General features: G+C 34.7%; 2 protein-coding genes across 3 annotated transcripts; one reads left to right on the forward strand and one right to left on the reverse strand.

Moving 5' to 3' along the window:
* Positions 1-782: 782 nt before the first annotated feature.
* Positions 783-9,520, reverse strand: LOC118038807 (serine/threonine-protein kinase TOUSLED). Of its 2 annotated transcripts, XM_035045236.1 has the most exons (16): positions 8,884-9,520; positions 7,817-7,906; positions 7,351-7,563; positions 5,754-5,804; positions 5,476-5,583; positions 5,358-5,402; positions 4,639-4,751; positions 4,093-4,159; positions 3,610-3,676; positions 2,923-3,020; positions 2,646-2,825; positions 2,265-2,475; positions 1,844-2,108; positions 1,616-1,670; positions 1,203-1,364; positions 783-1,091 (listed from the first exon to the last, which is right to left on the reverse strand). In XM_035045236.1, exons 1-16 carry the CDS (start codon positions 9,124-9,126, stop codon positions 996-998), a joined length of 2,064 nt encoding a protein of 687 aa, XP_034901127.1. In that variant the 5' UTR covers positions 9,127-9,520; the 3' UTR covers positions 783-995. The 2 variants fall into 2 exon arrangements, with proteins under 2 accessions (XP_034901127.1, XP_034901128.1); XM_035045237.1 differs by lacking the exon at positions 5,754-5,804.
* A 2,055-nt stretch (positions 9,521-11,575) lies between these two features.
* On the forward strand, positions 11,576-12,846 carry LOC118038804 (nicotianamine synthase). Its single transcript, XM_035045228.2, has one exon. It carries the CDS (start codon positions 11,656-11,658, stop codon positions 12,508-12,510), a length of 855 nt encoding a protein of 284 aa, XP_034901119.1. The 5' UTR covers positions 11,576-11,655; the 3' UTR covers positions 12,511-12,846.
* The last annotated feature ends 13 nt before the right edge of the window (positions 12,847-12,859 follow it).

Here is a 12,859-nt window from a genome sequence, read left to right on the forward strand (position 1 = left end):
ACTCCCCTCACCTAGTGGAACCTATTGACACAAATTTTAATATTTTTGGTGGTTAGGTTCATCGCCAACAAAGAGCTCTCTCTCTTTGCTGAAATCCGGCGAATCCTCGCTCCTCCTCTCATGAAAAAAAAAAAACTGAAAAAAGAAGAAAATAAATTTTGATACCAACATATAGTTTTTTTAAAATTATAAGAACCAATCACCTTATAGCAAAAAAAGATAAGGGACCAAAATATACTTCACAAACCAATGTGAAAGTGTCACCTATGTTATTCATGCTTTTTACTTTAGTCCTTTGTCTTTTAATTCAATAATCTCTAAAAAAAAATACATTGGATGCTAAATTAGATTAAAAAAAACTCAATTGTGCAAAAAAATAAGTTCAAAGATCAAATGGAATTTAAAAAACATCAATGCTCCAATCCATAATGTTTTCAACTACAGAAAACACCACAAAACTTAATTTTTTTGTTGATATGCATCAATTTTAAGCTTTTCTATTTTCATATGTAAGATTTAAGTGTTGGAATCCACTAAATTACCAGTATTCTTAGCTTAATATGTGAGAATTAGTGCATGTTGTTTTATCCAAGTTTTGAGTTTTTTTTTTATTCAATTTGTTTTCCCTTTTGCTATATAATTCACAAAACTAATACTAGTGATTAAGTGCTGAAATAAAGGTTAACGACTGTTTATTTGTTTTTGTGGCGAAACATGTTTTTCAAACTGCTTTTTCACATAAAAAAAGTATTGAATTGATGCTTTTTAATGATTTTAATGTGTTAACCAAACAAATGAAAAATATATATATATATATATTTGGATACATTTCAATTGAATTACATTGAAAAAGAATGGGAAAATTACAACCCTTTACAACCTATACAAAACTCCAAGTTGGTACTGCAGTAACTTTCTTTTCTGCTTGGCCAAAGAAAACTCTCCACCGCCCGCCCTGCTCTCTCTAAATCTTTAATCCTTGACTTTGTACACTCTTACTTCTTCAAGTATGTAAGATATGGATCTTGAGCAATGGTCAAAACATCTGGTCTCTCTGCTTGGTTATAAGTCAAACATTGACGAATCAAATCCTGTAATCCATCAGATCAGAAGGACGTACAAAAATCATCACCCATTGTTGCTGTGAGAATAAGACCTAAGAAAATATACAGTGAAAACTGCCGGACTCAAATCAAACTCACCTTCGCCTCATTTGAGATAGTAGGCTTTGTAGGGAATTCAACCCTGCGAGCTTTGATAATTGTATCTTCGCGTAATATTCGTTCTTGAGTTTGGTCATGCCCAAAAGGGCGTCTGCCAAAGAGCATTTGGTAAAACAGAACTCCAGCTGACCAGACATCAACCTGCATCCCAAGAAATGGCATTTTGATGAAGGTTAAATAGATGAAGCTTAAGCAATCAATTATATTCGGTGATAACCAACTCTTTGGAATTCTCATGGAGGTCTATATAGACTCAATTACTGAACAGCAGGTGAGAAACGAGTCAGAGGACCATGAATCCAAAAAACAAGGGACATTCTCATTTCAGTAAAAACATTTTATTCTCTTGGCTATGGCTGTGACTAAATATCTTTGATGGGGAGAAAATATACCTTCGATGATATTAAAGGGGTCTTGCTGAGCTCAAAACATTCTGGTGGCAAATACCTAAAATTACAAAAGAAGAAAACGAAATCAGAATTTTGCCCATATAGCTAAACTAGAGAAGATTTATCAAAAAAGAGTAGGAAATTATTGCAAGTGCATTTATTTCTTGAAGCAAAAGATCAAACATTTACAACATCCAAAATCACAAATGACAAAACTTTAGTGTTACTTGCCAATAAGTTCCAGCTCCCTGAGATGTAAGTTCCATTCCCTGGGATCCAACATCTTCCTCCACTATCTTGCTAAGACCAAAATCAGTTACTTTTGCGATACCAAATTCATCAAAAAGAACATTCCCAGGCTTCAGATCATAATGGATAATCTTCTGTGATCTCTTATTCAAGTATACAAGGCCTTGAAATATCTGGACAATAATGATCCTAGCTTCTCTTTCAGGTAATACAGGTGTAGCTTTAAGAACAGCATCAAGATCTTTACCTGTGAGTAGAAAATGGGTAAATGAAAGGAAAAAAAACCTGAGTGTTAAAGGCAAATTCCATAATCCGAATGTTTGGATGCCCTAATATACTGGGTCTTCACTCTACTGTACATCTATAAACAGACTGAAAGTTGTCAAGAAGTTTAATGCCATACCACTACAGTACTCTAAGATTGTGCAGAATGTATTCTGGTCAATTTCAAAAATGTCCCAAAGCCGAACAATGTGATTATGCACCAAGGTCTTGTGAATATTGTACTCTCGCAGTGCATGCCGTATGTAACTTTGCTTCTTATCCTCACTCCATTGAACATTCAAACCATGTAGCTTACATGCAACATATCTATGCTCCAACAAATCATAAGCCTGCCGGAAATTTCTCACTTCAAATCACTGCAAAAGGATGTGCTTTTTACAATTGCCAATATTGGCAACAGAATGAACTATACTCTTGTCATATTAAATATGAATTTCATCAAACAAGCAGAGGTTAATGTTTCTATCATCAAATGAAACTACTTGCTGTAAGTTCTGACCTTGTAAACCTCACTAAATCCTCCTTTCCCAAGAAGGTTTAAAAGGGCATATCGGTGATTTAAAATCTGAAAATTATTAAAACGTGAACCATCCTCATCTCGTATCCTTTTCAATTCACGTATAAGCCGTCCCTTTTCCAGTTCATAGCGGTCTCTCTCACGCAAAATTGTCTCTTCCTCCTACAGAGAATCAACAACTCAATAACAAGGGATGCATGTATAAAGGAGCACTTGCAACTTTTGCAAAATGCAGCATGGAGATAACAGAATGACTTACACGCTTGATGCTCACTAGACGAGATTTAAAAATCTCATCTTGGATGAGAAAATCTTCTTCTTGTGCTCCTGATTCTGCATCTGTACCATCACCTTTGTCTTCATAGCAACATCAACTAATGTTAACACTCAGAAAGTATCTTAATAAATCACAGATAGCAGATAAACATTGTAAAAGCATGAGGAATAATTCTTTTCTTTTTATTTACTCATTTTTCAGTGATAAGTAATATTATTTTGCTGGGGTTTGAGGCCAGGACACATTAGTGCAACATCATTCTATCACCTATAGTGCAACGGGTGGCAATAATAAACGCTAACAAACCATTTTCTTCCAAAAAGTCACCCACCTGAGCTAGCAACGAATATACAGAAACTTTTGGGGCAATATATTACCATACACCCATCAGCATATAGGCATGCATGACAGCAAGCAAAAGGCCAATCAGAAAGCAGACCATAAATATGGCAGTAACTTGGAAGGCCACAAAAGCTTCAGATAGTTTCTCATAGCCAGAGACATGCCAATAATTTAGAGCATAGACAGCACCAATTGGCTTGCGACTGAAGATCACCGAAGATCCTTTCTTGGTATATAAATGCCTTAACCATAGTTTGAAACGTGCCAATAGCATGCACAAAGAGTAGAAAGAAGTTACTGTCAAATATTACAAGAAATATGTTTTACCAGATTGTCGCTTCTTCAATGATTTCCGCTGCCGCTCAACAGCCTCCTTGGTTTCTAATATCTGTCTCTGAATATTAAATCATGAAAGAACATTACAACCACCTATATAGGAGGAGCTTGTAAACAAATTCCATAAAACTGGATTTATTGTTAATGAAACTAAAGACTGAAAAGAACCCTTTATAGGAAATGAATTTCAACATAACATGGATGCGGGATTAAAGATGAAAAACCAGCTTGGGATAACGAGTCTAGTGGAATCATGGCCATCATGGCCAGTCAACTGAGTGCAATTAGAAAGCAGCAAACTACTAGTAAAGCAAAATACTAAAAAGCTAAATTACAAAACCATTTTTGAAGTTTGGAAACATTGCAAATTAGAAAAAGAAAGGCAAATTGTCAAAAGTAGCTCATAATGAAGAAAAAAGTGAGCTTGTAATAAGGCAAATTAACTGGAGAGAGAGAGAGATGACTACAACATACAAGATGGATATTTAGATCTTTCAGCATTTGCCCATCCTCCCACGTCTCGGATATGATGGTTCCAGCTCTGAAATGGAATGAAAATAAGCACTCCCATATGAACGAAAAAAAATCAAGGAAAAGTTTCTGCTGTTAAAAGAGAAACCAACAAATTAACTGAAGAATGTGCGCAACCTACAATGTTATAGAATCAAAACTTGTTGGTATTCTAGATTTTACTTTGAAGTAGCTTTTCTCCTAAGTTGCATTATAGAATTTGTTTTTCCACAAAGTAGATTGTACTGACCTGGTGTCAAAAAAATAATTACTTAATCACTTTAAAGCCTATTTCTTCACCAGATCATGCATGTTATACAATCCAAAACTTGCACACTGGGATCATGCATGATTCAAGAGATCATGGTCCCAGATTGTCTAATTCAGTGGTCCTTTTTCATCAATATCTTTTTTCACTACTTTTATCACTCACAAGAGATAGTTCTATTAGAACTCCAAGAGAGATCATTCAAGCACATTCAGGACAAGCTTAAGAAGATGTGAGTGTACCTGATAACACCCACACTGCCAAGTCTTAAAGAATCTTGGCGAACTTTCATCCTTGCTTCTTGTCTCTCTGCTTTGGAAACAGATATCAACAGATCCGATATGATTTTGGTCCTCTGCATCAAGGAGTAAATGAAAATTAGATATGATCACAAATCTGCTAATGAAAAACTTATTAAACTACTGAATGAGTGGATAACCCGCCTATTGCTGGTTACACAATGAAGAGAAAATTAAGCAAGCAGGTTAAATGCCTAGTGAAAAAATAAAAACGTCAGGAAGATTCCACCTAAAGCCATATGCAAAAGGTATTAACTGACAATTTTAAATCAAGTAAATCAACAAGCCCAAAACTCTTCACCGATGACTTGCAACAACACGTGCCTTAAATGTCATTGCCTTCCGGCTAAAACAATGTTAAATGTTTGGTTCTTTCCAAGTTTCATCATCTCTAGAATCTTCCTGCACCATTTATACATTCCTTATTGGGCAACCATATTTAATCTGCTCATCAACATTACATTTCCCACTTTAGAAAATCCAATTCTTTAGTAAGGGTGCAAAATAAGAGACACAAACAACTTAACCCATTTGCTAAGTATCATATGGCATCATAGCATGCAACGAAACTTGAAACATTTGGGTAATTTTATTACCATATACTACTTAATGAGAAGATGAGAAAAAATGGATAAAAAACCAATGTCCCTCCAAAAGCATACCTTTGGCTTCATTTGTTGTTCAAGATCTTTAAGTTCCTTCAATTCCTGTGCAGATATAATAAAAGATCGTTAGCCATAGTGAATAACCAAAATCCATAAAATAATGGCAAAACTATACCTTTTCTAACTGGTGGCAGAGATCATGATTATTAGAAGCCTCTTGACAAGATTTACGTAGATCATCCTCTAGTGCAGCAACTTTAGCATGTAAAGATGTGAGCTCCTCCTAAATCAAGTTGAAAAGAAGGATTAAAAATGTAGTGTCAAAACATGTTGTGCCTTGAGGAAAGCATTCCACAAATTGCAACGGCAAAAACAACAACAACAATAAAATCTAACAAATTGCAGGAATTCTACAAATCTGAACAATTTAACACCAAATCACTGAACTGATACCTCTAAAGATGTGTGATCACCATTTTGGAAGTGTTCTTTGGCCGTGCTATCCTGTGTAATTAATATATATGTCATTCTAAATAGATTTGTATAGGTTGCATTCCTACAGTTCTTAACATTAAGCTGCAGAGTAAGGGTTCAGTATGTATGACAAAACATTTCTAGTTGTGGTCTTTTAGTGGCCTTTGCAATCAAAGTAATGGGTCTAGGCCACAAATTGTAGTTTCTTACGGTCAATTATAAAAAAAATTATCAATGCAATAAACAACAATGAATTCCATTAGGAAACTTGCCACCTAAAGATTCACGAGAACAGCGATAAATGGCCTCCAAATCAGATTCAATTCAAGCATGACAAAAAATAAGATTCATAACTATTTTCATGATATCATTTACAAGTCACTGCAATCTCACCTCATGGTTATGATAATAAACATTAAATGAATAGTAAGAATTATTAAATAGGAGGATGTGTTTGTTTTATGGAAAAAGAAATATGAGTATATTTAGATTAATCTATTTAATAAAACATAAGAAAGTCATTGCAAAATAAGGTTTTGAACGAAAATGTAATTAGAGAAGCTCACTAAAACCATATTTTATTTTCCCAAAAAAGCATGAGCCTGCTACTGAAGCTCACCATCTATTTCTCACTCACAACCATCAACCAACTACCGTCGCAAACAACTAGCACAGCTTGGCAATCCAGATGTTAAGCAAAGAAAATATTGCATTAGAACAAATGCCTTATCTGCTTTTTACCGCATTAAATGATGTCCATTTCCTTTCTGGTTACAAATGGTTGATGTCCAAAAAATTTGATCAATAAGTTGTGATTGACTTGGAAAAGGAGCAATTAAGGCATCATGTTAAAGGAAGAAATGAAAATGCATATCTTCCCTTCAGTTTTGTGTAACAGTATGAAAGTACTATAAATTCCTTTTGAATATGGTTATCACAACTCACTTAGTTCTTCAATAAACTTTGCGGTTACTAATCTAGAAGCCTTAAAAAATGCAATTAAAACTTGTCATTTTGAATGAAAAAAGCCTTAAAAATGCAATTAAACTCCTCATTTTGAATAAAAGAAATCATGGCATGCCTGTCTGCAGGAATGTTATGCCAAATTTAGATTCCAATTTTCCCTAATACACCATAAATCTCCTCCTGAACAACATACTTTTCAAACACTACATAATGGACCTGAAAGTAATGCACACATAATGACGCATAGTATAAGTATAAATGCACCCATAATTGTACAACCAATTCATTGTATTGCACAATAAGAGAATTGGCTCATAGTTCATTTGCAACTCAACCCATAAAATCACATCTTTGCAGTTTCCACACACACACCATGGAGTTGTGGAAACTCACTCTCTCTCATATTAGTAACACTGTACTGTTAAGGCATATATATATATATATATATATATATATATATATATCTCCTATGTTAAGAGGAGATAAACTGAGCCCCTAAAAGGAGTAAACCCTTTCTTTGCTATGCTGAAATGTAACCTACAATGAAATTGAATTTCGATAAATAGAGGAACCCAGGATTGAGTGGAATTTTTGGAGAAAGAGCACATACCTTGTAACATGAATTCTCAAGCTGACCATTTGAAGGCAAGGCTGCTGAAACAGAACTTTGTGATCTCATCTGATCATTAGCTCTCACACCACGACCTCTACCAGAATTAGAATGCCCCCTTCCACGACCTTGTTTTCTACTATTAGCATCGGTACTGACCTTGGTCTCTACAGTTTCCCCAATCTTTTGCTTTCCATCATTCACTGTCTGTGTCTTTTTTATTGTTTTAAACAGAGATTAGTGTGAAAATATTTTGCCTAAATGAGAGTCAAAAGAGGAGTTTATGTTAAGGAATTGGCTAAGCAACACCTAAACTATGCCTAGAAAATCTACATAAGGTTATCATCTTCTAGTTTACCAGTCAATCATAACTATTGCCTCAAAGTGGTCAAAAAAACAAATTAAAAAAAAAAATGATCGAGAAGAACAACTGCAGACCAAAGTAGATTGTCTAACATCAATCTACCTCAAGATGTTCAAAGACAGCTGAATTATCATTTTCTTGTAATCTCTGGCGCTTCTGAGTGTTTGCTTGTATAAGAAATCCCCCTCCATTCTGCATAAAAGAGGGAAAAGACAAAGTCATGGGTCAGGAAAAATAAATAACTGAGCATAATGTTTAAATGGCTTCCTTGATTGAAAAGGTAAGCTTCCACATAGGTATAAACAAGAATTGCACATTTAGCATCACTTGACAAGTACAGAGTATAGATTAAAAAATTGCATGTGCTCCATTGCAATCTAACTGCAACAAATCAACAAAGTTTCATGTGTATAAAGAGCAAACAGATGTTGCAATCACACTTCCATATTGAGGTCCATCTATGCCATCATACATCAATTTCAACATTCTATTTAAGATCACCATTGAGAAACTTGATTTATCGAGTGTTATTTCTCAACCTTATAAAATCAATTGCAACATTAGAGCAAAATCCTAACAGCGCATATTTCAGCAATGCTAGAAACCAACATGAATCTTTTAGTAACCACTTGTTTACAGAAGCAACATTCCCTCTAGAATATCCATCCATTGCCCATTTTATATAGCCCATCAAAAAGCAGAATCCTCACACATAGCATCCTCTTTAACTCCCACACATAAAACAGAAACTCAAACCAAAACGTAATGATAAAACATTTTTCAAAAATTCTGAAAACCACATTCTCAAACCAACAAATCATCACCCACTATTATTCCATGAGGAACACATATAGTACAAAAATAAAAATTTCGACTTGCATCTACAGGCTCCTTACAAAGTCCAAACTCAATTAGACCAAGTAATCAATTCAACTTTCAACCAAAGTTTGGCAAAGTACAAGCACGTGTGGAATGAATATGAAGAGATTAAGCCCTGGAAAATACAAAGTATGACTACACAGCACATAAAATGATTCATAACAAAATCAAATATATCAAACAGGTCAATGTAATTATCATCCAACGTAAAAAACAATCATAAGTTTCACTATTTCTATAACACCAACTTCAAATTCATAAATAAACACAATGACAACATGAAAACTTACATCATCGTCAGAATCACTAGACTCTGCCAATTCCTCAGGAGGCCCAAATCTCGGACCCGGAGAAACAGAAGACCAAATGGGCTGTTTCTGTTGTTGCTGCTGGAGCTGAACAGGGGGGGCAGGATAGACAGAAGACGCTTTGCCAGCCATACGAGCTTCAAGTTTAGCGATTTTAGTAGGCAAAGACTGGTCCGATTGGTTTGAGGAGTTTGAAGAGAAATGCATTAGCATATCATCAGACATTGTATGTAGAAAAATGGGTTATGTTTGGAATCCGAAAATAAACCCTAGAATGTTAGCTTTTTGTGATGAGAGTCAAGGGTTCTGGAAAAGTCTTGATCTTTACAAGAAAATAGTGAAGACATGATCATGCAAGGAACTAAAGCAGTTTCTCTTTTTTAGGGTTTTGAAGATTAGTCAAGAAAGAGAGAAATCAAATAGGGGGTTAGGGAATTAGTCAGGACAGGAATAACCTGAGAAGGACAGGAAAAGAGAACGAATGATGAGAGGTTTTGGCTTGTTTTTAGAAAAGTTTCTTTTGTGTATTTTTTGGACAAGAAAGCAAAGGGGAAAGGGAGGGTCAAAGGGGCATGTGGGTTCGAGTCGGTTTTGATTTGGTCATGGGGATTAACAAGTTAGGTCATTTGGGATTTTTTTATTATTATTTACGTGAGTGTTCAGGCCAGCTTATGCACCATGGACTCACTGAATATGCAAATCAACGGTGAAGTTTGAAGCCAGATACAGAGAAGGAAACAAGGATCAAGACATAAAGTGCAAAGAGATTTGGGACTTTGGACATTAGAGGAGAAAGGGAGATTCATCTGCCTAATGGCTTTGATAGCAAGGCATGCGATGGGAGCCAAACCCACTGGTGTTAACTCTATTCTATTATTCTTTCTTGTTTCGATAAAAGAAATATGTCTATAGAAACCTTCAGACCTCTCTTCTTTTCAACAGTAAAAAATTTATTTTAATTAATATAATATTCGAGTTATTTTATATATATATATCAATTAATTTTATAAGTTTTAAAATTAATAATTATATAAACAATTCTTAAATTATAAAACTTACACTGGTATTCTAATTAAAGTACCTATAGGCACAAGTTCTATTTCTCGTAGAGAGGTCTATTTGTCTATGGTAAGCAGTGTTCTATTTCATGAATTCTAACATTAGTCAAAGAGAGGTGAAATAGACGGGCCAATTTATAGGGAAGCAAGGCCTTACATAATTTTTTTAAAAAACAAAACTTAAAAGGAGGAGTCATGTAATACAATTTATTGAAATGGTATTATTTTTTTAATAAATGTTTTTTTTGTTTTTTTTAATATTAAATTTATTAAGAATTGAATTTATAAAAAAAATCAATTTATTTTTTATTTGTTTTATTCTAAACTTATACCTATATTACATGTTTAATAAATTAATTTGGTTGATTCAAGTTTTTTTTTTAATTAGTATTTTTATTAATTTTATTTTTCAATATTGAATTGATTGGGATTTAGATTTTTGTAATTTGTTTTGGTTTGTTTTTATTAAGTTATTCTCATTTTATGACTCGGATCATACGGTTTTGACAGGTTAACCCTGGTTAATTCAGGTCGTTTTTTTATATTTTTTTTTAATTTTTTTTTTTAACACTAGATTGATTAATAATTGAACTTATAATTTGTTTTAATTTATTTTTTTTTGGATGATTCTAGTCTCATGACCTAAGATGTGGGTTAATAGATTTATTCAAGTTTACTCATGTTCATTTTTTTAATTAATTTTCTTTAGTTCTATTTTCATTTAACGTTGGGTTTATTGAAAATTGAGTTTCACAACTTGTTTTAAGTTGCTTTAAGTTGCTTTCTATAAGGTTATTATGATTTCAAAAACTATTTGAAAAGCAATTACAAACACACTGTCAAACAAGCTTGATATTATACACACAAGTTAAAACTTAAAATACCCCGCTCAATGGCAGAGGCAGGTTGATAAGGTCCTGCAAAATCTAAAGCCCAGGAGTTGGAGAAACTTGGGAGCTAAATTCTGCAATTATATCAGCTTTTTTCATGAAATACAGAGACAAACTTTTAAGCAAACGATTGACAAATCAATAAAAAACCCAAGAAATTGAACTGCCAAGGCATGTTCCATGCCTTGATCATGACCTTTGACTCCCAATTGATTATGAGCAGAGTGTGAACATAAATCACTTTTAGTATCTGCTTAAAAGCATACTATTTCATATACTTAGAAAACACAATGTGAAAGGCATCGAAGCTCAAAATGTTCAAATAGTGAAGCCCTGGTTGACACATATAGGTTGCATCATATGGTCACCACAAGCTATTGTTTTATATTTGAAAAAATAGGGAAAGAAGCTTCATGGGATCTTGTTTTTTGCTGCACTCCATTGCTAATATAGATCATATACGGCATGGAGCAGCACGGTTGTTGTTGACCATGTAAGATTTCCAGCATATTAGCACCATTAATTTTCATGCTTCAATACTAATTTATAGATATCACCGTTAAAGAAAGCTTCTACTTCGTAAGGAATTCGGATTATATAGGAAATTTCAGCAAATAAGAAACACTATAATAAAGGTCTTACACTGTACGAAACTTGTATATTTTTCTCAATAGTGCGCATAATTCTGTTCAGCATTTACTATAAATACTTCGATAGGAAGGCCTTACCACACGACCAACACACTCTAGCTAGCAGCTTCAATAGTTTGTACAACAGAATCAGATACTGCAAGCTATTCATCATCAATGGCTGCCCTCCAAATCTCCAACTGCGAGAGCCAAATCTCTACTGAGCTCCTCATAGCTCGGGTAACGCAAATCCATGCTAGCATATCCAAGCTTAGCTCGTTAAAGCCCTCGAAGCAAGTTAATAGCCTCTTCTCTAACCTTGTGAAACTATGTATCCTACCATCATCCATAGACATTACTGCCTTGCCTGAAGAAGTGCAAGCAATGAGAGAAAGCCTCATCAATTTATGCGGCCATGCCGAGGGCCTGTTGGAGCTTGAATTCGCAACGTTCTTGAGCAAAATCCATCAACCTTTGAACAACCTCAACCTTTTTCCCTACTATGGGAACTACGTCAAGCTAGCCAACATTGAATACAGGATCTTGAATGAAAATGGGGTGCTGCAGCCAAAGAAGGTGGCTTTTGTGGGTTCAGGTCCAATGCCTCTCACTTCTTTTATAATGGCTACAAATCATATGAAATTCACTCATTTTGATAATTTTGACATTGATGAGGCTGCTAATGATGTCGCTCGTCAAATTGTTGCTTCTGATGTTGAACTTGAGAAGAGAATGAAGTTCGAGACGGCTGACATAATGGAAGTTAAAGAGAAGCTGGGTGAATATGATTGCATATTCTTGGCTGCCTTGGTTGGCATGAGCAAAGTAGACAAAGTCAAGATTCTAGGCCATATAAGGAAGTACATGAAGGAGGGCGGGGTTCTGCTGGTGAGGAGTGCAAAAGGGGCTAGAGCCTTTCTCTATCCTGTTGTCGAGGAGCAGGATGTTCTTGGCTTTGAGCTTCTCTCCGTCTTTCACCCTACTAATGATGTGATCAATTCAGTTGTTCTCCTCCGCAAGCCTGCCTTTTAAAGCATAAAAAGCTTCCATCTCTTGCAAAACTGGTCCAGGAGGCAATTATGGAGCTCCAATCTTCTCTAGGATGCGTCAGTCTTCTCCACCAGCTGATCTTAGCTAGAGAGCAGCTATTTTATCCAGTTTTCTTATTCCTGCTGCTATGTTATCTAATCGCACCTCTTGGTGTTCTGTGTTTGGTTTTCATGTTTTTTTCAGTTCGGATTTTTCCCTTTTGCTATGTTTTCCTATATGAAATCTAGCCAGTCCGTCACCAGCAAATTTTAATAACCTAAAGATGTTGTATTCCTGATAATAAAAAAGAGGAGTGATATCTTTTCTTTCTTTTTACTATATGATCCTATTG

This window comes from Populus alba, chromosome 4 (genome assembly GCF_005239225.2).
Source record: "Populus alba chromosome 4, ASM523922v2, whole genome shotgun sequence".
Classification (NCBI taxonomy): Eukaryota; Viridiplantae; Streptophyta; class Magnoliopsida; order Malpighiales; family Salicaceae; genus Populus; species Populus alba.

What these genes read in the sequence shown, in the direction of transcription:
- LOC118038807 (XM_035045236.1), bottom strand. Translation starts at nt 9,126, where the DNA reads ATGTCTGATGATATGCTAATGCATTTCTCTTCAAACTCCTCAAACCAA. An exon ending in GTCTAGTGAGCATCAAGCGT is followed by an intron (nt 2,826 to 2,922) that starts GTAAGTCATTCT and finishes GATTCTCTGTAG; the next exon opens with GAGGAAGAGACAATTTTGCG. An exon ending in CAGGGAGCTGGAACTTATTG is followed by an intron (nt 1,671 to 1,843) that starts GCAAGTAACACT and finishes TTGTAATTTTAG; the next exon opens with GTATTTGCCACCAGAATGTT.
- LOC118038804 (XM_035045228.2), top strand. Translation starts at nt 11,656, where the DNA reads ATGGCTGCCCTCCAAATCTCCAACTGCGAGAGCCAAATCTCTACTGAG.